The following is a 24108-nucleotide window of genomic DNA, read 5'->3' as shown; positions in this document are numbered from 1 at the left end:
GCAGCCGGAGGGGTCGGGCTCTGCTGGCAGGGAACAGGGACAGGAGGAGAGGAATCACAGAATTACTGAGGCTGGAAAATCCCTCCAGGGTCATCGAGTCCAAGCTGTGCCCGATCCCCCTCTTGTCCCCAGCCCAGGCCTTCCCTGGACACCTCCCGGGATGGGGACACCAAACCTCCCTGGGCAGCCCCGTCCAATGCCTATTCCACTGTTTCCATGAAGAAATCACTGTGGAAACGGCCTCAGGTTGTGACAGGGGAAGTTTATATGAGATAATGGGGAAAATTCATTCACGGAAAGGGCTGTCCAGCCCTGGCACAGCTGCCCAGGGCAGTGGTGGAGTCCAAATCCCTGGGGGGGATTTAAAAGCTGTGTGGATGTGTCACATGGGGACATGCCTCAGCTGTGGCCTTGGCAGTGCCAGGGAACACTGGACTCGTTAGTCTTAGAGGGTTTTCCCCACATAAATATTCCATGGCTCTCTGAGGATGTAACGGGAACAGGAGTCATGGCAGCATTGTCCCACCTGTGCCTTGTCCTTGTAGCCCCTGCCATGGGCAGTGTGATGGAGAACAGCCTGCGCTGGCTCCACCGGCGCTGGATCCCACAGCACGGCCAGGGAACGTGGCCCTGGCAGCCTGTCTGTCCCTTGTCACGCGGCCGGGTGCCCGGAGCAGTGTCCGGCCCTGCGGCTACGCTGTGGGTCAGTGTCCAGTCCTGCGGCCGTGCTCCAGCTGCTGTTCTGGGCATGGAGGGGGCAGCTTCAGCCTTGTCACCCGGTGTCGTGTCCCCGCCACGAGCCGACAGTGACATCTAGTGACACCAAATCACTCCCCAAAGCCTCGAATACGGAATCGTCCCAAATTCCCAACCGTGCTCCCGCCGCCTGCTCAGCGAGGCGCGGGGCTCAGCCTCGGCGCTCTGAATTAGTAAATACAACCAAACAGGCATTTCCGTGGACTCCAAGGCTTTGCAGACCCCCAAGCAGGAGGTAGCGAGGGCAGACTGGCCACAGTAGCGTGTTTTGAAGGCTTTTTTGGGGAAAGTCGGGCCAGTTTTGGGTGCGCAAGGCAGTGGGCGATGCCTCCTCTCTCCACGAGGGGAGACCTCAAGTGAGGGGGCAACTTGTGTTCCCGCCTGACAGGGCTGTGACGGCTATTCCTCTACCATTAAATAATAATTAATAATAGGGGAGAAACAGCAAACTCTTGTACGATTAGGGGTGGCAGTGGGAGCGCCCCGGCCCCGTTTTGGGGCGTTTTGGCGGTGTTTTCAGACGGTGGCAGGGGCTTTGAAAGGGGGGGCCAAGATGGCCGCCGGCCCCCGTGCGCCCCGGGGCTGAGGGGGGCGATGGCGAGCGCGGGCCCCTGAGGGGCGCAGGGGGCGGGGGAGGAGGAGGAGGAAGAGGAGGAGGAAGAGGAAGAGGCGCTGCCCGGCGGGTCAGGGCGGGGAAGTCGCCGCCCGAAGATGGCGGCCGCGGCGGGGGGACACGCCGGGGCTGCGGCGGAGGCGCGGTTCATCAGCAGCGCCAAGGTGAGCAGCCCGCGGTCTCCCCTCCGTGAGGGTCCCTCCCTTCCCGCCCAGCCTGGGGGGACAGAGGGAGTCGAAGCCCACAGGGTCCCCTCGGGATGGAGCGGTTCCCTCAGCCTCCGGGTATGACTCGGCTTCGGGCGCGTCCCTGACCCGCGGTTGTCCCTCGACAGGGGAAGGGCTTGTTCGCCACCAAAAACATCCGCAAAGGGGAAACAGTGTTCGTGGAGAGGCCGGTGGTGTCATCCCAGTTCCTCTGGAACGCCCTGTACAACTACCGAGGTGAGCGGCTGGCGCTGGTGGCACGTCCCCATCCCTGTCACCTGTCCTGGTGAGGTGACCGCGGGGCCCCAGAGGAGCTGCCCTGTACCAAGGGAAGGGTTCGGGTTTGTCTTAGTACCTCTGTAAAGGTGGCCCTGCTGCCTTTTCTACTTTTGCACGAAACTGTTGACAAGTTCAGGTGTTGTCTGAGGGATGGTGACTTCCACCAGCTCTGGAAGAATGTGCCAGGTGCCATCATGGAATCTTGGAATGGGTTGGGTTGGGTTGGAAGGGACCTTAAAGATCATATTCCACCCCTGCCGTGGGCAGGGACACCTTCAAGCCCCACCCCCTTGTTCCTCTCTGATGTTGGTACCAGTCTTGTTGTCTTGCCCTGAGTTCTGGCCTCTTTCCTTTCCGAAGGCTTTCCTGTGGCATGTGTCTGTCCATCCATCCATCCATCCGTCCGTCCATCCACCCACCCACCCATCCTTCCTTCCTGTCTCCCCACAGCCTGTGATCACTGCCTGCGGGCGCTGGAGACGGCGGAGGAGAACGCCCAGCGCCTGCTGGGGAAGAGCTCCCTGGTGCTGCCTCACCCGGAGCAGTGCAGCATCCGGAAAGACCTGCACCAGCAGTGTCCCCGCTGCCAGGTACGGGACTGCCTGGAGCCACCATGGTCTTCTTGGGATCGTTGAGTCCTTTCCATCCAGCCAGGCTCTTGTGCTGTCTGCCTTTCCATGCTATGGGCTAAAGAACGAGGGCTCTGCTGGTCAGGGAGGGGGCACAGCTGGCTCTAGGAGCCCCTTTTCCTGCTGCCACAGCCAATGCCGGTGCTGTCCCTCGCTCTAGGTGACGTACTGCAGTGCAGAATGCAGGCAGGCAGCTCTGGAGCAGTACCACCAGGTCCTCTGCCTCGGCCCATCGCGGGACGACCCCACGCATCCCCTCAACAAGCTGCAGGAGGCGTGGAGGTAGGGCCTGACCTGCCTGCTGCTCCCCGGCCAGGGGAGGTGGCTCTCCTGGGCTGACTCCTTGCTTTGCATCCCTGCAAAAGGGGGCTGGAGGGTGGGGATGGCCGTGGGATACTGCCAGGCTCTTCCTCCTGGTTGGGTGATGGGGTGTTGGCAGCCCAAGGGTTTGGACACGCAGCTGAGCACTCCTTGTTTTTCTCCCAGTCAAGAGCTACAAAGCACTGAGCTGCACATCCCTCACTCCTGCCGTTTCATGGTGCTCCTGCAGATCTCCACCCTCTGGGAGATCCTCCTTGTAGCGTCTCATGGGCCCATTAAATTTCTGTCCCTGCTTTCAAAAAAAATGGCCTCAGAGGAGATAAGCAACATCCCTGACGCAAGCCTTGTCCCAAGCCCCAGCTGAGTTACCAGCATGGAAGGGGATTGTTTGTATGGCTGGAGCAGGAAGGTGGCTGCAGGTTCCTCTCCACTGGATCCCCACACAGCGGTGCTGCACTGACCACTTTGGTGTGATGGATCAGTGCAGGCCTGGCCACACGTATGGCAGCTGCCTCTGCCTCCCTCCAGCTTTTCATTCCCATGCCAGCCCTGACCTGCTCATCTCTTCTCCATCCTAATCCCACAGAAACATGCATTATCCCCCGGAGACTTCCAGCATCATGCTGATGGCCAGGATGGTTGCCACCATCAAACAGGTACAGTGGGTGGTTTCGTTACCTGTTGTGGAAGTTATTCCCAAGGCTCTGTTTCCTTGGCCTGGCTTTCTCAGCATTTATTCTGACTAATCTCCCTCTCTCTGGGCTGTGGAGGAAAGTGGTGTTGGTGCAATGCCTCTGCTTGGTTCTTTTGTCAGGCTAAAGACAAGGAGTGGTGGATCAAGGCCTTCTCCCAGTTCTGCAGCAAGACAGCGAATGAAGAAGAGGAGATTGTGCACAAGCTGCTGGGGGACAAATTTAAGGTAAGACCCAGCAGCTCTTGAATCCTTGAGCCTTCCTTCTCCTGCCTGTGTCTGTGAGCCCACAGGTGCAGAAGCCTCATTGCAGCGGGGATGGGAAACACTGGGAATTCCAGGCTTAGAGGGAGGGCCCTGCCAGTGGGGAGGTGGGCTGCTTAGAGGGTTTTGGCCTTGTGGTGCTCCCATGGGATGTGCTGCTCCTTCCCATGGGGGAGATGTTCCTGCAGTGGGCTGGGACAGCGTGATATTTAGCTGCTGAGTAGGTGGCTTTTGCTGCTAAAATGGGTGGATTTCACGGCTATGAGGGCAGCAGCCTCCAGCCGTGCAGGGCAGGCCGAGGAGCCTGAGTCCTTCCGGAGCCTCTGGCCTGTGCTGGGCTCAGCCTCAGCCCGGGGCTGACGCCCACAGCACCTCCCACCCTGACTGTGCTGCCACGTCCTGCCAGGGCCAGCTGGAGCTGCTGCGCTTGCTCTTCACCGAAGCCCTCTATGACGAATATCTCAGCAGGGTGAGTGCATCTGCCTCCCAAATAGCCCAAGAGCATTGGCCAGGGCTTGCTTCCCCCAAAGTTCCCTGTGGCATTTGAGGCATTGCAGAGCGAGGTGCTCCTGCAGGCCGGCCTGGACTCAGTTCCTTTCTGCTCTCCCTTGGGCAGTGGTTCACTCCAGAAGGCTTTCGATCCCTCTTTGCTCTCGTCGGGACCAATGGCCAAGGCATAGGAACCAGGTAATGGGGCTTTGTGGGCGCTCCTTGCAGGGCAGTGGAGATGTGGAGTGTAAGTGGCTGGGTTTAAGAGAGCGGAAAGGAGAGAGAGACTTAAAAACTTCATCCTGGCTGTGTCCCAGCCTTTCACACCCCTCTGCCAGACCTTGGCTGCTCAGACCCACCTTGGATCCTCTCTGGGAGGTCCGGCTGTGTGCTGACAGCACTGTGGGACTGTAACAATGTCCCACTGCTCCCTGACAGCATGGTGGGACTGTGATGGGTCCTGCTGCTTCTGACACCACTGTGGGACTGTAACAGTGTCCCACTGCTCCCGACAGCACTGTGGGACTGTGACAGTGCCCGTTTCCCAACAGCTCCCTGAGCCAGTGGGTGCATGCGTGCGACGCGCTGGATCTTCCCATGCTGCAGCGGGAGGAGCTGGACGCCTTCATCGACCAGCTCTACAAGGACATCGAGAAGGGTGAGGCTCTGTGGGAGTGCAGGGACAGGACACGGAGCCCTGGGATGTGAATCTTTGTCCTCCATCCCCTCCCAGTGGGAGGGAAAGGCTCTTGGGAAGTCACCCTCCAGCACCCAGTCCCAAAGCAGTGCTGGCTGTGGGTGTTCCATGCTGATGGACATCCCTTTGTGCTCGTGTGTGGAAGAGCTGGAATGGACTATGCAAAGCTCTAACCCCTCTCTCTGTGCTGCAGAGTCGGGAGAGTTCCTCAACTGCGAGGGATCAGGGCTCTACGTGCTGCAGAGCTGCTGTAAGTAACACAAGGACTGGGAGGAAAACCAGTAGTGAGGGGGGAAATGTCCCGTGCTAGGCTGGCTGTCTTCCTGACAACCCCTGGAGAAAGGGGTTTGTGCTTGCCATCTGTGGGATGAGATGGGATGGGGTGCACGTGATGGGTGCTGCTCCCTGTGTCCCCTGGCACCTTGCCCAGCTGTGGAATGGCCAGTCCTGCCTTGGATGCACTCAGATGTGATGTGGGTTCCAGGAGCCACTTAGGCATTTAGCAAAGAGATTGTATTGCCCGTAGGTAACCACAGCTGCATCCCCAATGCCGAGACATCCTTCCCAGAAAACAACTTCCTCCTGCATCTCACTGCTCTGGAGGACATCGAAGCAGGAGAGGTGAGACAGCAGGGCCTGGGTGACATCACACTGTGGCATCTCCCCTGTGTCCCCTCCGTCCTCCATGGACCCCAGCCCCAATACCTCCTGTGTCCAGTGTTGTCCTTAATTCAATCCCCATCCTATGCAGGGGCTGCCAGACCCCGTGTTTCTGCCTGCCTCTGAGAGGGACTGGGACAAATCCTGCTGCTTTGGGGAGTGGTTCTGAGCCCAGCCCATTTCTGTTTGCTTGCAGGAAATCTGCATCAGTTACTTAGACTGCTGTCAGAGGGAGCGGAGCAGACACAGCCGCAACAAGATACTCAGGTAGGGGCTGCCCGGAGGTACCTGAGGGGGAGCTCACACCCCTTTACACCCCAAACAGTCCATCAGGGCAGCACCCCCACCCCGGGCTGTGTGTGCCTTGGGGTGTGGCTGTGCACCAGCTGTGACCTTCAGTGGGCTTGTGACGAGGGGTGTGTGCAGCACGTGGTGCTTGTGGTGCTTCAAGCTCCTTGTAAAGTGTTGTAGCCTTGGGGACCAAGGATTTGGGATCCCCCCCTCTCTGCAGGAGTGAGCTGCAGAGTGGTGTAAGCCTCAAGGGTTCTCTGCCCCTCAAGGGTAGAGGTTCCTGCTGGTGGTCACTGTCCCCATGTCCATCACCCTTGTCCTGAGCCAGCAGGATGGAACCCCGAACTCCTCTGGGTTTAACACATTCAGCCCCTTCCTGGCTGTTCTCTTCCCAACCCCCTGCCCAGCAGCAGTGTGGGATCGTACCTGTCTCAACACCATCCCTCTGTCTCCTCCTGCCTGGCCACCTTCCAGGGAGAACTACTTGTTTACCTGCTCGTGTCCCAAGTGCCTCGCGCAAGCCGACGATGCCGACGTGACGTCGGATGAAGAGGAGGGCGAAGGAGAGACGGACGATGCCGAGCTGGAGGATGAGATGACAGATGTGTGACCCTGGCCCCGGGCAAGAGGAGAGGGAAGGGACAGGAAGGGAAGGGCCTGGGGGTTCCTCCAAGAGGCAGCAGCTTTAATTCTAGAACAGGGTTGTGTTGTGGGGTCGGGTGGGCGCCGCGTGCCGGAGGTGCCGGAGTGGGGCAGCCGGGAGCCGGAGGCAGGCCCTGCTCCCGCCTGTCCGTGTTGTCTGTGTGTGTGTGTGTCAGGCTGTCCCCCGTCCCTGTGAGGACAAGCTGTGAGCTGGTGGCCCTCCACCACATCCCAGTTCCTGGCAGGGCTGGCTGGTGCTTGCAGTGGAGGCTGGAGGACAGTGGGATCCAGCCAGCCCCTGGACACCTTGCTGGTCACCTGTTGGCCACTCTGCCGTGTCTGTGCCGGCCGTGGATGCAGAGGAGCTTGTCCTTCCCACCCTGCAGGGACCAGGGGAACGTGTGGGTGTGTGTCTGTGTGTCTGTGCACAAGGGGTACTATTTAATGTCTATATTAGCACTATCTACACACACTGGAGCTGGGGCCCTTATATATCCTCCATCCCATGCCTTGGCCAGCACGGAGGGGCAGGGGGATCTTGCAGGGGACCCTTAGAGGGTGGCTCAGAGCTCAAGTCCAGCAGGGAGAGCGGAGCTGACCCTGCAGGCACCTCCTTCCCAATTCAGCCTCCTTCCACGACACAGAGCCCCAGGCAGCGACTGCAGGCCCGGCCCGTTTGGGGATGAAGAATGGCCTGGAGCTGACATGGGCTGTGGTGTCATCCAAAACCCAAAAGACATTCTGGGTTTTGCAGAGAGGGAGTTGTCCCTCCCTCCAGCCGGCTGTGGGACGAGGATGTGCCCTTGTGGGAGCAGCCATGCCCAGGGATGCTCCATGTGCTGGGTGCTTCCCTGTGCCCAGTGGTCCCACATGGAGATGTGCCAGCACCGAGTGGTCCCGCTGGACGGCCCTTGTCATCCATCCCACGCTGCCACCCTCAAGGCCACGCCACGCTGCGGTGTCCCTGCCTGCAGACCGTGTGGCTGGAGGGCCAGCACGGCTCCCAGCGACAGACAGGCAGCAGGTCAGGGATGCACCCGGGGTTATTTCCTTCCTCTGTGGATTCTGGGGAGCTGTTTTCCTGCCGCCCTGTCCATGGCAGCTGGATTGTGGGACCGAGGGTGGCACACCTGTGACACTGCTATCACTGCCAGCCCTGCCTCCCACTGCTTGTCCCCAGCCATCCCGGGGCCGCGTCCCCTTCAGTGTTCGCAATAAACTGAGACTGGTGACAACTGGGGCCCTGTGCTTTGTACTGGTAAACTGGAGGGTGCTGAGGGCAGAGAGGGCTGTGACCCCGGGACTGGTCCCAGGGGGACACAGGTCTGGGGACGAGGGAACAGACACCTATGGAAGTGTGGGCTCTGGATTTGTGACCGGCTCACCCTTGGGGACAGCTGCTGGAGGCTGTGCTGTCTCACAAGGCTCTGACTGAGCCCTGCCCCAGCTGCAGGAGGCACTTGGGAAATTTTACTAGGAAAAAGTTTGAGGATGAGATTTATCCCTTCATCCACTGACTGCTGGAAATAAAAGAGAAACTTTCCTTTCTCTAAAACTTACTCAGACTTCATTAGCTCAGACAAAAATATACAGACAACAGGTGAGCCCTGCTGCTACAGATCAAGCCTGTGTCGCTCTCCCCCCCCATTCCTGCCAGTCCTGCATCCCTCCAAATCAGCAGCACAAGGTCAAATGTTTCCTGGGAAGTGCTGGCCTGCTCTGGGCCTTCACCTCCCTCCCACACAGTCACGGTGCAGTGCCAGGCTCAAGGCTCCCCCCTGGCACTGGTGTTTGCCCTTGGCCACACACTGGTCCCAGCAGAAAGATCTCCCTGTCGCCGAATCCAGCGGGATCTCTGGAGCACGTTGGGATCCTTTCCTCAAACCTGGTCCTTAGGGTGAGATCCTGGGATCCACCAGAAGTCCTCAATCTGCCACAGCCTCTTGCTGCTACCAGAATGTCCAGGGGGGCTGCATCATCTCGTAGGTGGGAATGCTGGTGACGTTGACAGGAATGGAGATGACGGCCCAGGGGAGCCCGTGCTGCTCCAGGGAGCGCCTGATCATGTACCTGGAGGGAGGAAGGGGTGACAGGTGTTCCCAAGCTGCCAGGGCTGGGAGTGCAGCCACACCTGAGCACAAACCACAGCTCAAACTCTGCCAATTCACCAGGACTGAATCCCTGCAAAATGTGGCTCCCAAAGCCCGGCAGGGCCACGCTGATCACTGGGACCTCCCTGTTGTGAGGGCACAAGGCTGGCACCCGGCCATTCCTGTGAGCTGTCCCACCCCTGGGAAGGCAGCCCGGGCACGTACCCATCCCTGCCCAGGAGGAAGAGCGCGGGGATGTCGGCCGTGCGCCGGGAGCTGTCCTGGATCATCTCGATGTAGAAGCTGTCGTTGTCGTAGGCATTGTCAGCGATGATCACGGCCCGCCCGCCGTGCTCCTGGATCACTCGGGTCTTGGACAGGAAGGAGCAGCCCCTGTGGCACATGGTGACCACACAGTGACCAACCTGTGGTGGCCACACGTAGCACCAGAGTCTGCACGTGCCAGAGCTTGCCTGGAGAAACCCAAACGAGGGATTGTCTCCCTGATTCCACACCTCTTCCAAACCCTGCTCCTCTGAGTCTGTATTTTAGGCACAAGCTACCCATGCTCCTAAAAAAATATAAAATCGTGGAAGGGTTGGGGTTGGAAGAGACCTTAAAGCTCATCCAGTTCCAGCCCCTGCCATGGGCAGGGACACTTTCCACCATCCCAGGTTGCTCCAAGCCCCATCCAACCTGGCCTTGGACACCTCCACGGATATGACGCATCCAGAATTTCTTTGGGCAACCTGTGCCAGGGCCTCACCACTCTCACAGGGAAGAGTTCTTTCCCACTGTCCAGTCTAAACCTACTCTTTTTCAATCTGAACCCAGACAGGGTTTCTTCCACCTTACCACAGGCTAAAAGATACAAGATGAAATGCTCCAGGGTAGGAACCCCCTCACATTTTCTTTGTTTACCCACATGGGGAAAGCCACAGGAATAATCTGGAGGTGATGGGGAGATGTGGCCAGGGCTTCCTTCCTGCCTGAGGGTCCCCCCAGCAGCTCCCATGACGCCAGACCTACCCCCTCTCCACCAAGGCGATCTGGTCCTGGATGAAGACCCCATTGTTCAGCTCTCCACAGGCTTCCGGAGGATCCGCTGGGACCAGGTGGATCTGGTCGTACCTTGTGTTCTCCGAGGAGACAGGCAGGGTGAGCTGGGGGGACTGGAGCTGCTTCCCCTCCCCTCCCCAGCCCCATGCCCTGCTCATCCCTGAGGGGGCTGGTTTTGGGGAGATTTTGGGCTCCCACGTCCAGGGACGCTTGGAGCCAGCCCTGGGGCCAATCCCTGCCTCTGGAATCCTGCTGAGGCCAAGGATGCTCATGGAAGAGCAATGAGCTCCATTTTTATCAAAACTCCAGATCACTGAGCCCCATCAAGGAGCAGTATTGGGATGGAGGGGCCCAAGGTGACAAATTCAGTTTTTAATACTTACAAACACGCCACCGAAATCCTTGGCTGGGGTGGCAGTGAAGATGTAGCGGATGTCTCCGGGGCTCAGCACTTGGAAGTACAAATACTCATGGATGCGTAAACCTGGGGGTGAAAGGACAGAGCTGAGAGGCAAGGGAAACTAAAGGCAAAATCCCTGAAAAAAGGGGAAAATTCTCAGTTATCACTCCTGAACCATGGGGGAGGGAACACACCCTTCAGCAATGCCAACTCCTGGCTGGGCCCAGGACCCAAAATGCCCCAAAAGTTTTGGGGTGTTCCAAGGGCAGATGCAGCAGTTCCCAGGGGCTGAGAGGGGATGGGGGCGGGAAAAACACAGGGATTGGGGTGCACAAGGGGAAGGGGAAAATGCTGTGGGACCATGGAGGGGATAGGGGTGATAGGCACCCACAGAGGAGAAATGCTCCCGGATCACAATGCACCAAGGGGAAATGCACTTGGATTAGGATGCAGCAGGAAATGTGATGGAGCTGGGGCGCAGTGACGGGAAAGGTACCTGGATCACAGGGCCCAGAGGGGAAATACAGGGGGGTCAGAGTGCAGCAAGTGGAAATGCTGCTGGATTGAGGCGCTGGATGGGGAAATGCAACTAGGTCGAGGTGCACCGAGGGAATTGCACCGGCACTGCGATGCAGAAGGGGAAATGCACCCATGTTGGGATGCAGGAAAGGAAATGCATCCGGATTGGGATGCAGGAGGGGAAAGACACCCGGATCGGGATGTAGGAGGAGAAACGCAATTAGGTGGGGGCGCTCCGAGGGGAATGCCCCCGTACTCCGATATAGGTACAGGAGGTGAATCGCAACAGCGACGCGGTGCCGGGAGGGGAAATACACCGGGATAGAGACACAGGAGGGGAACCGCAATGGGGCCGGGGTGCCGGGAGGGAAAATATCCCGGGATCGCGGTACGCCAAGCGGGGAGGCGGCCGGCCCGGGATGCTGGGGGTGTGTGCGGGCTCCGGGTGCGGGGTGCGGGTCGGTGCGGCGCGGGCCCGGCCCTGTCCCCGCTCCGTCCCTCCCTCCGTCCGTCCGTCCGTCCCCCACTCACCGCGGGCCGGGCAGCAGCAGACGCAGAGCCAGAGCCAGAGCCAGAGCCAGCGCAGCATGGCTGCGCCACGCCCCGCCCACCGGCCCGCCCCGCCCTCCCCATTGGTGGACGCCCCCGCCGCGCTCCTTCCTATTGGTCTGCGCCGCCATCAATCACGCGCGAGCCGGCGCGGGCAGCTCGCTGTCACCGCGGTGTCCGCTGCCAAATAAAGCTCCCTTCCATTTCCCCACCGTGCGCGCCCTCTTCCCTCCCTGCCAAATAGTGCTCCCACCCGGCCCGCCCCCGGGAAGGTTCTGGGCGTGCGCGGTGCATTGTGTGGCGGGGCCGGGAGCCAGCAGCCGCCGCGATGATGGTGAGTGACCCCCGCGCCGCCGCCATCCGCCGCCATCCGCCGCCGTCCCCGTGTCCCGCCACCCTGCACAGGCCGCGGGGCCCCCGCCGCCCTCCGGGGACCGGGTGTGGCGGGGTCTGGGCGGGCTGGGCCGCGAGGATGGAGCCGCCCCGCCGCGCAGGCCTGGCGGTACCCGGGATGTGCTGGGGCGGGTGGCGGCCGCTCCCCGCCGGCCCCAGGCCGCGCTGGCTGCAGGGGCTGGGAGCGGGCAGTCCGGAGCTCCGTCCCGCGGCCTCCGCCCCGTTCCGGCTCTGGTCCCCGCAGCCGTACGGCCTCGGCCCTGGGTCCCGTGCCGCCCCGGCGCTCCCCGGCTCCGAGCCCCGCGGTGATGTGTCTCCACCCTCCTTTCCCTGGGGATAAACGGTTCTTTTTCCATTGAGATTCCTGCTCTGCTGGGTGTGGGAGAAGGCTGTACGTTTTCTTCTACAAAATCTTTCCAGGTTTCAGGGATGACAGAGCAGTCAGGGCTGGAGATCACTCAGTTTAGCCCCCTGCCCAGGCAGGGTCACCTGGAGCAGGTGACACAGGAACGCATCCAGATGGGTTTGGGCTGTCTCCAGAGGTGAACACTCCGGGCCCTCCATGTGCAGCTGTCCCAGGGCTCTCTCATCCTCCATGAAAGAAGTTCTTCCTCATGTTGAGGTGGAACTTCTTGTGTCTTAATTCCTGTCCTGTTGCTGGGCACCACCAAGACGAGTGGCACCAGCCTCTTGGCACCGCCTTGGAGAGATTTGTGTGGATTGATGGGATCCCCTCTCAGCCTTTCCTTCTCCAGCCTAACTAGGCCCAGCTCCTGCAGTCTCTCCTCATGTGAGAGATGCTCCAGACCCCAAAGATGCTCTTTGTGCCCATCACTGAACCCTCTCCAGTAGCTCCTTGTTTTGTACTTGTGACCCCTCAGTGCAACAGCCAGAGTTTAATTCTCTTCTCTGCCTGCTGGCAGCTGTTCCAAACCAGTGCCTCCCAAAGTTTGGTTGTGTTTGGGCTTTGCCTGAGCTCTGCCTGTGAGATGGTTGCAGCACTCATGGAATGGTTTGGGTTGGAAGGGCCCTTAAAGCCCATCCAGTGCCACCCCTGCCATTGCTCCAAGGTTGCTCCAAGCCCTGTCCAGCCTGGCCTTGGACACTGCCAGGCATGGGGCAGCCACAGCTTCTCTGGTGCTTCCACCACGCAGATTTGTTTGGTTCCTCACTGTCTCTGTAATCCATACATGTTCTGTCTTCTCCAGCCCAGCATCAGAACCTCACTGGGCAATGCTGCCCCAAGGAGCCCCCCTTATTTTTGGGACAGTTACTGTGTGGTTGCAGAGCCTGTGGTGGAAGCAGTTGGGTGAATTCCCGGTGCTGTGGGAGCAGTGGGAGGTGGAAAGCAGCTGGGCTGTGTGGAGCAGAGGAATTACAGCGGGTCTGTAGGTCTGCCCTTGTTCTTGCACACTTGTGTCTCTCTGGGCTGTAGGGAGTTTGCTGCGGGTTGCTGGCATGGGGGTAACAGCTGTGCCGTGGTTCTCCTGCAGCCAACTCCGGTTATCCTGCTGAAGGAGGGCACGGACACCTCGCAGGGCATCCCGCAGCTCGTCAGCAACATCAACGCGTGCCAGGTGATCGCCGAGGCCGTGCGCACCACGCTGGGCCCGCGCGGCATGGACAAGCTCATCGTGGATGATCGGGGTAGGCACGGGGCCGGCAGCAGTGCCCTGGGAGTCGTCTCCCGGAGCAGCGGATTTGCTTCATCTCCCTGTCAGTTAAACCCAGCATCTGCATGTGTGTAAATGGCAGCAGCCTCACCTGAGCTAAGCTTGCCTCTCACAACAGAGGTTCACTTTCAGTTTCGGTGTCAGCTGAACACCTCGATGTCCTCTGTAGAGCAAAGGACAATTGCCAGTCCGGCCTGAGGATTCCCTGTTTTCTGCCTGCCAGCCTGGGCTGGGGCACCTGGGGAGGTCCAGGGTCAGTGGGGTTGGGTGTATCCAGTGTGAGGCTGTGCCAGACAGGAGAAACAAAGAGTCTGAACGTGTCTTTGGGTATTTTTGGCCACCTGTACTTATTTTTGAATGAGGCTCATGATACCTGTGGAGTTACTCAGCAGTTGTGGCTGAGTGTGAGGTCAGTGGATGTTCCTGGCTTGATTTTTAATCTTTTTTTTTGAGTGTGATTTAGAGATGAGCTTTGCCCTCACTCTGAAAAGACTTGTATGAAGTCACCAAACTATATATTATATTTTTTACTGAAGGGTGGGGTGAAAAGTCTTAGTATTGTCTTTAAATAGTTTTTACAAATAGGAACTGTAATAAACCCTTGTTCAAAAGGATAATTGGATTTAAATTTATCTAACGATAACTAACACAGTTTCTAGGCTCTTTCTTCATGTGAGTGTCAGACTAGAATATGGTTTTATCTGTCTGGGGAGCCTGTTGAGAAGAGACAAATGAATTCCAAACCTTTGTTGCAGTGGAAAGTTGTTCTGCTCTCAGACTGGCTTCACTGAACCTGCTCCAAAATGGGCTGAAAAGACTCAGTTCTGGTGGAACAGACGAACCTGCTGAGATCTCCTGACACCCCCCAGAGACAGGGCTTTACCCCTGGTAGTGTAAAACTGCCTTTAACTTCCTGTTCTCCATCACCCCCAGGCAAAGCCACCATCTCCAATGATGGGGCCACCATCCTGAAGCTGCTGGACGTTGTCCATCCGGCCGCGAAGACCTTGGTGGACATCGCCAAATCCCAGGATGCAGAGGTGGGAGGGGAGCCTGGCTGTGCCAGGGAGCGTAACAGAGCAGCCTGAGTGTCAGGGGTTCCCTGGGCTTTGTGGTTAATTGTGGTGGGAATTGCTCCAGGAGTGCTGGGACTTACTCTGCCTGCTCTGGAGGCAGCCTGGGAGAGCTGGGAATGTTGCCCTGGAGAAGGGAAGGAGCCAGGGAGAGCTGCGAGCCCCTTGCAGGGCCTAAAGGGGCTCCAGGAGAGCTGCAGAGGGACTGGGGCCAAGGCCTGGAGGGCCAGGAGCCAGGGAATGGCTTCCCACTGCCAGAGGGCAGGGATGGATGGGAGATTGGGAAGGAATTCCTGACTGAGGGTGGGCAGGCCCCGGCACAGGTTTCCCAGAGCAGCTGTGGCTGTCCTTGGATCCCTGGCAGTGTCCAAGGCCAGGGTGGACGGGGCTTGGAGCACCCTGGGATAGTGGAAGGTGTCCCTGCCCTTGGCAAGGGGTGGCACTGGCTGGGTTTTAATGTCCCTTCCCACCCAAACCACTCGGAATCCCTGGGGAATTCAGCCACAAATCTGTGAGCAGAGAAAATCCTGAGCTCTGGTTTCCCTGGAAGCCTTGGCGTGGTTTTGCAGCTGCTGTCGGGGGGTCTCTGCGGCGTGGGGGTGACCCAGCGTGGGGGTGAGGGTGACACAGTGTCCCCTGTCCGTGCAGGTGGGCGATGGCACCACGTCCGTGACCCTGCTGGCGGCCGAGTTCCTGAAGCAGGTGAAGCCCTACGTGGAGGAGGGGCTCCATCCCCAGATCATCATCCGCGCCTTCCGCACGGCCACGCAGCTGGTGAGGCACGGGCTGGGGGATCGCTCCCCGGGGCGCCTGGGCCAGCTCTGTGCCAGCCACAGCGGGATAATGACACACTCCAGGGAAAAGCCACTTGGGAATGGGCGTGGGCAGTGCCAGCAGCGATCTGCTCCTGTCCCCCTGCAAGCAGCAGTGCCTCTCCCGGTGCCTGTGCCTGCTGTTACCAGCCCGTACCTCTGGAGTGCTGTCGCTTCCTTTGGGTTTTTTCCCAAGAAAGAATGAATCAGTGGAAAACTCATTTCCCATTCTGCTGTTCTCTGCTGCTCCTTAGTAAACCGTGTGTCTCCTGGAGCCTGTTGGTCCCATTAAGCTGATTTTTGGAGGTTCACTCCTCAATAGCCCTTTGATTCCCAGGATCTCTGCTGAAAACAGCGGAGCAGCTCTGAGCCTCCTCCTACTCCTCATATATTGGTGTGTTCCTTGTAATTACTGCACTGGCAGGGGTGGAATAACTTAAACACTTGAAACTTCAGTGGTGTTGAAGCAGAGAACAAAAAATAAAATACAGAGAGAGAGGTTGAGGATCTCATCAGCTCGGGAGCATAAATCATTAATCCAGCTGTTGCCTTTTTGCCAGGCTGTGAACAAGATCAAAGACATCGCTGTCTCCGTGAAGAAGGAGGATAAAGAGTAAGTTTCCCTCAGAGATGACCTGGTTGTGTTCTGGGCTCCAGTTAAGTGCTGTGAGGGTGCTCCTGAGTTCTGTGGCTCTGGCTGAGGTGTCCAAATGGGACCTGGAGCTGCAGCTTCCACTGGGGTTATTCCCAATTTGCCTGGAATTTCCTGCTCCTGCAGGGGCAGCGCTGTGTTCTCGCTTGGCTGCAGGGAGTGATGTAGGGCAGTGTCTCCCAGTGCTCATGGAGGAAGCTGGGCACCAAAATAAATGGCCTGATTTCTTTTCTGCAGCGGTGGAGTCTCGCAGCTCCTGCTGCAGTCAGTGGCAGTGTTAAATCTCAGCACTTCCCTGAGGATCAGATCCCTTTTTAGCTGTCACACACCGGGGTAGATAGCTCCTAGCAGTGAGGAAGTGATCCCTGCAGCTGAGGGGAGAACACTGGAGTTCCTTTTCTCCCTGGATTTTAAGTTCTTGCCTACTTGACCTTGCTAATACCTGCAGTCAATCTCAAGTATCTCAACTGCGTAAGCATCTTGAGTAAATCAAGATGGGTTGTCCAAACCAAATGCTGAACAAAGGCTGGAAAAAAACCCAAATATGGTCCTGTGATGGGAAATAGAGTGGTTCCCATGGTCAGCAGGGACTGGGGGATAGAGCCTGGCAGCTGGATCCACACATCCCTGGTGTCTCTGTGTCACCTACTCTGCTGCACATACATTACCTGAGTTAGTGCTTCAGGGCATGTGCTGCCTTTAGAGGGTTTCAGAAACATCCTCCTGCCTTGGGATGAGGAAAAGGACCTGCCCTTTTTTGATTTTAGGTGCCTAAATCAGTCTGGTCAGTGCTGGGCTGATGCTCGAGCTCTGAAAAGGAGACCGGGATTTGACAGTTTGGGATTTGTGCCTTGTTCTCCCTGTGGAGAAGAGGGAGCTGATCATTGCCCCCACCAGAGAGGATTTTGGGCCCCTCATGACAAGGGAGCCGTGGAGGGGCTGGAGCATGTCCAGGGAAGGGAATGGAGCTGGGAAGGGGCTGGAGAATTCCTGAGGGAGCTGGAGAGGGGCTCAGGCTGGAGCAAAGGAGGCTCAGGGGGGACCTTGTGGCTCTGCACAAGTCCCTGACAGGAGGGGGCAGCCGGGGGGGTCGGGCTCTGCTGGCAGGGAACAGGGCCAGGAGGAGAGGGAACGGCCTCAGGCTGGGCCAGGGCAGGCTCAGGGTGGACACTGGGGAAATTCCTTCACTGCCCAGGGCAGGGGTGGTGTCCCCCCCATCCCCAGAGGGATTTCAGAGCCCTGTGGATGTGGCACCTGGGGACAGGGGCAGTGATGGCCTTGACAGTGCTGCACTCAATGATCTTAAATGTATTTTCCAGCCTAAACAACTCTCTGATTAACAAAGCCTCACATGGTATCTGGAGCTTGTGAAAAGATCTGGCAGGTGACCAAATCCTTGTTTTCCCTCTCCTGCAGTGAGCAGAGGAGTCTCCTGGAAAAGTGTGCAGCCACAGCCCTGAGCTCCAAGCTCATCTCCCAGAGCAAGGAGTTTTTCTCCAAGATGGTTGTAGATGCTGTGATGATGTTGGATGACTTGTTACAGCTCAAGATGATCGGGATAAAGAAGGTGCAGGGAGGAGCTTTGGAAGTAAGTGTTGTTGGAGCCTTCCTGAAGGGATGGGAGACAGGGATCCCAGCTCTGCTGGGGGGTTGGCTCTAGCAGGAGTGCAGCCTGACTTGACAGCGCCTGTCAGGGAATTCCCAAAGTGGAGCAGAGCTGTTGGTGTGAAGAGAAAGCTTGGCACAAAGGGCTGGATTTCTTTTCCATAGGTAGAGAATCTGTTTTTTGAGCTAAATACACCCTTCACCTCACTGCCCTCTGCAGCAAAAGTTGTTACTGGTACAAATTCCATTTATCTCTCTGCGAATAATGATTTTTTTTTTTTGGTGGGAAATCTTTGTTACTTCTGGATCCAAAAGTCCTGGGTGTATGTAGGATTACTGGGTTGGGAAAAATGCAAGGAAAACCTCATGAGGAAGCTGGTGTAGTGGTGGGCAGGGCAGGTGGGATGTGTGGTTTATGCCACAGTGCTGAGAAACCCGTTGTGTCTGGGGCTGCACCTGGGTACGTGGTAGGGATTGTTCCTGGCTGTGGGACAGCCCCTGTGGAGAGGGAGATTCAGACCCTGATTTCTCCCAGGAAATTGAGGAGCTCATGCCAGGGAATGGTGTTGGGCAGGGCTGCCCTGCTGCAGAAAGTCTGGGAGCTGGTGATGGAACTTGGAAAGACAAACCAGAGCAAAAACCAGTCCCCAGTGGGGCTGTGGATGAGAAATATCCCAAGTTCAAAGGGGAGGAATGGGAAAGAGATCAGGGAGAGAACCGATTGCTCCCCTCCTTGATCTTCAGGTTGTGCGAGGAGTTTTTGGCTGTGGAGTCTTGAGGGGTAGAGAGGAAGCTGCTTTTGTGAGCTGAAAGAAATCCTGGCTGCTTATTTCCTCTAGAAGTGGGTTAATCAAGGGAGGCAGTGCTGGGAAGGCTTTGTAAATGAGGCCTCTGGAAGCAGGGAGTGTCCTGTGGGAGTTGTTACTAACCCTGTGCAGAAAACCCTGGTGGCTGAGCCTGAGGCAAATCCCTGTGTTCCAGGACTCCCAGCTGGTGGCTGGAGTTGCCTTTAAGAAAACCTTCTCCTACGCTGGGTTTGAGATGCAGCCCAAGAAGTACCAGTCCCCCAAAATCGCCCTGCTCAACGTGGAGCTGGAGCTCAAAGCTGAGAAGGACAACGCCGAGGTCAGAGTGAACACAGTGGAGGTGAGAGCCACAGGGGAACCTGGCCTGCTTCCTATCCCTGGGACACCTGGGGGCTGCTCATCCAGTGGGGTGAGGGGGAGGTGGGAGTGCCATGGACATGCTGAGAGCCTGAGCCAGGCTGGGACAGCTGGGGGTGTTCACCTGGAGAAGGGGAGGCTCCAGGGAGAGCTCTGAGCTGTAAAGGGGCCAGGAGAGCTGAGAGAGACTGGGGACAAGGGCTGGAGGAACAGGACACAGGGAATGGCTTCCCAGTGCCAGAGGGCACGGATGGATGGGATCTTGGGCAGGAATTGTTCCCTGGGAGGGTGGGCAGGCCCTGGCACAGGGTGCCCAGAGCAGCTGGGGTTGCCCCTGGATCCCTGGCAGTGCCCAAGGCCAGGTTGGACACTGGGGCTTGGAGCAGCCTGGGACAGTGGGAGGTGTCCCTGTCCATGGCAGGGGTGGCACTGGATGACCTTTAAAAGGTCCCTTTGCACCCAAACCATTCCATGGTAAATGAGTTTGCCTTCTGCACATCCTTCACCTTTGGAAACACCTGGTGGGTTGTACAGCCCCGTTCGGAATGGGGGTGCAGCAGCCTGGGAATCCCAGCAGGTTCAGGACACGTTTCTGAGCTGTCACTGTGCCCCAGCTGGGCTGGGCCACCAGCTCTGCAGTGGCTGCCTTAGGCCTAACAAGTGGCCTTCCAGGGAAAGCTTATCCAGCAGTGCTTGGCATGCTGCAAGAGCTCCTCAGGTTTGAGCAGGCATTTGGGCAGTGCCGTAAAACAGGGCCCTCCTGACTGGAGTGCTTGGAGCAGCTCTGTGCCAGGGCTGCACATGGGGCGTTCCCTGTCCCCTGGTACGGGAACACCTGTCCCTCTCTCCTCCCTGCCAGGACTACCAGGCCATCGTGGATGCCGAGTGGAACATCCTGTATGACAAACTAGACAAAATCCACAAGTCAGGAGCCAAGGTGGTGCTGTCCAAGCTTCCCATCGGGGACGTGGCCACCCAGTACTTCGCGGACAGGGACATGTTCTGTGCCGGCCGCGTCCCCGAGGAGGATCTCAAGAGGACTATGATGGTGAGCTCCCCTGGTTTGGAGTAAAGCCTCTGTACTCAGTTCTGACACCCCCAGGCTGGTCATTCCCAAACAGCTGCTCACGGATCTCACTGCTCCTTACAAGGATTCGAAAGGCCAAGGCTGTTCCTTGGTGGGATGAACAGTCACACACTGACTGCGCCCGCGCTGCTCTTTCTTTCTCTGGTGGTGTTGTGTATAAAGATCTGATCAGTGCATCAGTAGAGGTTTATTTTCCCGAGTTCTTCCCTGTTCCATCATGAGTGGTTTTTTCCTGAGCTTTCTTTGTGTATCTCCTGGACTCTGGAGCCTGTGAGTCAGCACCTTGAAGCTGCATGATCTTACTTTGCTGTTGAGGGTTGGCCTGGGTCCGTGAGATGGGAGGGAGGAAAAGGGTTTTCCTGAATCTGGTTGCAGGGTGGGTTTGCACCAAGTCAGCAGCTGGGCTGTCCCTGAAGAGTGGAGCCTGCTGGGGTGTGGATTGTCAGCACTGGTAATTCTGTTTGTCTCCATTCCCTGCAGGCCTGTGGGGGATCCATCCAGACCAGTGTCAATGCCCTGTCGGACGATGTGCTGGGCCGCTGTGAGCTCTTTGAGGAGACCCAGATAGGGGGAGAGAGGTAAAGACACCAGCTGCAAACCTGCAGTGCTGGGCAAGCCCTCTCACAGCAAGTGGAAAAGTTGGGGTCAAAGCATTGGCAGGTTCAGCCTCTCAAGGTGTTGAGATGAAAATAAGGCTGTTACAAAATGCGTATTTTATTGTATCCGAGAGCTGCTTTTTGAGGCTGAGGGAGGGGGCAGGAGCAAGATTCATTGAGCTCTTACCTCTTTTAAATCCTTTTAAAAATACGTGTGTGTGTATTCTGCAGTGCCTTGCAGAAAGCACGGTGTTACTGTTGCATTTGTGACGGAAAAGCAGCACACTTTGGGGTTGGTTGTGGCACTTGTCTGACACCCCACAGTGACACTTCCCTGTCAGGGCAGGTGAAGCTGGGGACAGTACACTGGGGTCCTTCCTGTTGCTGGAGGAGCAGTCCTGTTTGGGGCTGGCTGCTGCCTTCTGTGCTCCTGCCAACTGCAAACTGGGAGCTCCAGTTCGGAGTGAATCCCTGGCAACAGGAAGAGAGTAGAGTGGATTTTCCTGGGTCAGCTGGAACTTCACTTCTGCGTTCCTTGGCTCTGCTCCTCCTCAGCCCAGGATCTGCTGGGGCTGTGAGGGGGACAGGGCTGCAGGGTTGGCTGTGTTCCCACACTGCCTGTCCAGCAGCAGCTTCTCCATCCCCAAACCCTCCCTTTTCCAGGTACAACCTCTTCACGGGCTGCCCCAAGGCCAAGACGTGCACCATCATCCTGCGCGGGGGCGCGGAGCAGTTCATGGAGGAGACGGAGCGGTCGCTGCACGACGCCATCATGATCGTCAGGAGAGCAATCAAGGTGAGCCCGGGGCAGCCTCCCCCTGCACTGCCAGGGGACCCTGGCACAGCCAGGACTCCGGAAACCTCCACACGCACCAGGGCTTGGCCGAGGGCTCTGTGCAGAGTCAGCAGCAGCCCATGGGTTCGCTCGAGTGCTGTTCCCTGGCCAGCTCAGCGTGGCTTTGGCAGCGTTTCCAGCTGCTTTCCAGGCACTTTCCTGGGTTTTGCCTGCACTTCTGCACAGCTGTGACTGGTGCTTGCTCCATCCTCCACCCTAAAGGGAGCAATCTCCTGGCTGTGCTGGTTGCATCTTCAGGAGATGGAACAGCAGGATTGTTGTCACATGCCTGTCCATGCCCTTAAAGCCACCCATTCCCTCTCTTGGTGCCCAGTCCGAGGGGGTGACAGTCCCCTGGCTCTGAGGGCAGGCTGGCAGCACCAAGGCCCCTCTGGATGTGTGTTTGGTCCTGGGTGACGCTGTCAAGCTCTGGGTGTTTCTGGGTTACACAAAAACGTGTCACTGTAGGGATGGCTCCTGGTTAAAAACAGCTCTGAGGCTGCGTGTCCTGAGAGGCCAGGAAGAAGCACGTCAGGATTTTTGGAGCTGTGGCTTTAGAAAGAACGTCCTGATCTCTCCTGAAAAAACAGCAGAACTGATCTGCCAGGTGCTGCTGCCAATATCTTTAGTTTTGGATGCTTTATGGAAGTGAGGGAAGTTTCCCTGGCCCGAGTGGGCTGTGAGCTGCCATCCTTCCCTTGGTACAGTGTCCCCAAACCCCCTTTACCCTGTGCACAGCTGAGGTGAGCTGCTGGAGCTGCCGCTGGCGATGGTTGGTGTGTCCCTGCCGCTGCCAGCAGCGCTGTCAGGCAGTGCCAGGGGCGGCAGCAGCCAGGGCTGTGGGCTGCCCTGGGCTGCAGGCCTGCAGTGCCCTGACAGAGCCCTTCCTGCTGTCGCCTGCCTGCCACGAGCGCTCCTGTGTCCCCGCAGAACGACTCGGTGGTGGCGGGCGGCGGCGCCATCGAGATGGAGCTCTCCAAGTACCTGCGGGACTATTCCCGCACCATCCCGGGCAAGCAGCAGCTGCTGATCGGGGCCTACGCCAAGGCCCTGGAGATCATCCCCCGGCAGCTCTGCGACAACGCCGGCTTCGACGCCACCAACATCCTCAACAAGCTGCGGGCCAAGCACGCCCAGGTAGGGCCCCGGGGCTCCCGGGGCAGAGCCGGTGTGTCCGTGATTCCTTCCTCCCGGGTGTTCCTGCTGGAGCCTGTCAGAGCCCGTGTAACTCAGCCAGGCCGTGTTGATGCTGTGCCCCTTTGATTAAATGCTGTGTTTGTTTCAGGTCAGGGGTGGGCTCAGCACAGGTTGCTATAAATGGAAAGGAGCTGTTTTCCCTTTGATCCCAGCTGTCGGGTGACTTCCTGAGCTGGGAGTTCTGATTTGCTTCTTAAAAATGCATCATTTGTCAGGAAGGAGCTGCTGTGTTAAACATGAAAGGAATCGGTGCAGGAGCCAGCTGAGCTGAGTGCTTTACACAGGAGCTGCAGGCTGAGGGTCCCAAGTGCTGATCTCGTGGAGATCCCAGCTCCAGGGCTTGGAGGTTGCCCCTTGGATTCTGTCACTCCCGCCACGTTTCACCCTGCTGCTGATGGTGGGGTTTGGGGGAATGCCCCAAAACGAGTGTGCAAAACCCGGGCAGTGAGGCAGCAGCACAGGGGGAGTCAGTGCCGTGAGGCTTCTACGGCTCCATGGCAGGGGCTGCCCAGAGAGGTTTGGAGTGCCCATCCCTGGAGGTGTCCAAGGAAGGCCTGGATGTGGCATTCAGTGCTCTGGGCTGGGGACAAGGCGGGGATCGGGCACAGCTTGGGCTCGATGGTCTGGGAGGGCTTTCCCAACCTCAGTGGCTGTGATCCTAAACTGGAATGAGCCTTCTCTTCATGAGGCATCGCTGGCACTGGTGGCTGAAAGCAGAGACTGCTCAGTTTGGGTTTCGTGTGTTTTCCTCAAACGCTTCCTTCCCAGCGGAATGGGAGGGAGGCTCCAGCCTCTCCCTGCACCTTTGCTTGTCCTTCCCTCCCAGTCTTTCCTCAAGTCCCATCCACCCCTGAGAGCAATCCCTGTCCCCTCTGTCCCTCAGGGCAGGATGTGGCACTGATCCCTGTCCCCTCTGTCCCTCAGGGTGGGATGTGGCACTGATCCCTGTCCCTCAGGGCTGGATGTGGCACTGATCCCTGTCCTGCTGTCCCTCAGGGTGGGATGTGGCACTGATCCCTGTCCCGCTGTCCCTCAGGGTGGGATGTGGCACTGATCCCTGTCCCTCAGGGTGGGATGTGGCACTGATCCCTGTCCCTGTGTCCCCAGGGCGGGATGTGGTACGGTGTGGACGTGACCAACGAGGACATCGCTGACAACTTCTCGGCGTGCGTGTGGGAGCCGGCGGTGGTGCGGATCAACGCGCTGACGGCCGCCTCGGAGGCCGCGTGCCTCATCGTGTCTGTGGACGAGACCATCCGCAACCCCCGCTCCACCGTGGACGCTGCTCCCGGCGGCCGCGGCCGCGGCCGGGCCCGGCCCCACAACCACTGAGACCCCCGGCACCGCGGGGCCGAGAGCGGATCAGTAATTAATGCCCGCGTTAATTAACGGCCGTTGGCTGAGGCCGTGCTGAGGGCTCGCAGCAGCCCCAGCCGTGGCAGCCGCAGCCCCCTGCCCTGCCCTGCCCTGCCCTGCCCTGCGCTGCCCACCCAGCACCGCTCCGTTCCCTCGGGACGCTCCCCTCCTCGGGCGGAGCCAGCGCGGGGAGCGGGCTCGGGGCCTATTTATACTGGGTTATTTTTGTTCTGCTGGGTGCTCTGAACCCGGGCTCCAGCACAATAAACCGAGTTGGTCTCAGTGGCAGGTTGGGCTTTCCTCTGTTCTCTGCTTCATTCCATACGGTGGGAGCTCAGGGTTGGAGTTAAAAAAGGAACCTTTCAGGCTGGATTTTTGCCCTGTTCCAAAGCAGGTGCTGTGCTGGAGAGCGGGACAGACTCCAGGCACATCCCAGGAGTGCTTCTAGGTTGGAGCATCCACCACTGTCTCTGTGCTTGGAGCTCTCAGGTATTGCTCAGTGACATTTAAA

General features: G+C 58.3%; 3 protein-coding genes across 3 annotated transcripts; 2 read left to right on the top strand and 1 right to left on the bottom strand.

The window, feature by feature from the left end:
- The first annotated feature begins 1427 nt into the window (after positions 1-1427).
- Positions 1428-7773, top strand: SMYD5 (SMYD family member 5). Its single transcript, XM_048304843.1, has 13 exons — positions 1428-1533; positions 1704-1812; positions 2305-2444; positions 2644-2765; positions 3391-3460; positions 3619-3723; positions 4166-4228; positions 4376-4446; positions 4800-4906; positions 5139-5195; positions 5472-5566; positions 5802-5872; positions 6371-7773. The coding sequence occupies exons 1-13, from the start codon at positions 1468-1470 to the stop codon at positions 6504-6506; spliced, it is 1212 nt and encodes a 403-aa protein (XP_048160800.1). The 5' UTR covers positions 1428-1467; the 3' UTR covers positions 6507-7773.
- Positions 7774-8088: 315 nt separating this feature from the next.
- On the bottom strand, positions 8089-11031 carry PRADC1 (protease associated domain containing 1). Its single transcript, XM_048304844.1, has 5 exons — positions 10678-11031; positions 10071-10191; positions 9658-9767; positions 8854-9021; positions 8089-8608 (listed from the first exon to the last, which is right to left on the bottom strand). Exons 1-5 carry the CDS (start codon positions 10764-10766, stop codon positions 8488-8490), a joined length of 609 nt encoding a protein of 202 aa, XP_048160801.1. The 5' UTR covers positions 10767-11031; the 3' UTR covers positions 8089-8487.
- A 351-nt stretch (positions 11032-11382) lies between these two features.
- CCT7 (chaperonin containing TCP1 subunit 7) lies at positions 11383-23885 on the top strand. Its single transcript, XM_048303614.1, has 12 exons — positions 11383-11489; positions 13042-13195; positions 14155-14261; positions 14943-15068; positions 15667-15719; positions 17175-17346; positions 18345-18509; positions 19386-19574; positions 20094-20191; positions 20873-21005; positions 21975-22181; positions 23349-23885. Exons 1-12 carry the CDS (start codon positions 11484-11486, stop codon positions 23571-23573), a joined length of 1635 nt encoding a protein of 544 aa, XP_048159571.1. The 5' UTR covers positions 11383-11483; the 3' UTR covers positions 23574-23885.
- The last annotated feature ends 223 nt before the right edge of the window (positions 23886-24108 follow it).

The sequence above is a fragment of the Corvus hawaiiensis genome, chromosome 5 (assembly GCF_020740725.1).
Source record: "Corvus hawaiiensis isolate bCorHaw1 chromosome 5, bCorHaw1.pri.cur, whole genome shotgun sequence".
Lineage (NCBI taxonomy): Eukaryota > Metazoa > Chordata > Aves > Passeriformes > Corvidae > Corvus > Corvus hawaiiensis.
This window is presented reverse-complemented; position numbering and strand designations above follow the sequence as displayed.

Excerpts from the sequence above, each read along its gene's own strand:
- CCT7 (XM_048303614.1), top strand. Across the intron at positions 13,196-14,154 it reads GCTCATCGTGGATGATCGGG|GCAAAGCCACCATCTCCAAT; the intron begins GTAGGCACGGGG and ends CATCACCCCCAG. Across the intron at positions 19,575-20,093 it reads ATCTCAAGAGGACTATGATG|GCCTGTGGGGGATCCATCCA; the intron begins GTGAGCTCCCCT and ends CATTCCCTGCAG.
- PRADC1 (XM_048304844.1), bottom strand. The coding sequence starts at position 10,766 with ATGCATTTCCTTTCCTGCATCCCAACATGGGTGCATTTCCCCTTCTGC. Across the intron at positions 10,192-10,677 it reads CCTCGGTGCACCTCGACCTA|CTCTGTCCTTTCACCCCCAG; the intron begins GTTGCATTTCCC and ends CTTGCCTCTCAG. Across the intron at positions 8,609-8,853 it reads TTCCTCCTGGGCAGGGATGG|GTACATGATCAGGCGCTCCC; the intron begins GTACGTGCCCGG and ends TCCTCCCTCCAG.
- SMYD5 (XM_048304843.1), top strand. The coding sequence starts at position 1,468 with ATGGCGGCCGCGGCGGGGGGACACGCCGGGGCTGCGGCGGAGGCGCGG. Across the intron at positions 3,461-3,618 it reads TGGTTGCCACCATCAAACAG|GCTAAAGACAAGGAGTGGTG; the intron begins GTACAGTGGGTG and ends TTCTTTTGTCAG. Across the intron at positions 5,567-5,801 it reads AGGACATCGAAGCAGGAGAG|GAAATCTGCATCAGTTACTT; the intron begins GTGAGACAGCAG and ends GTTTGCTTGCAG.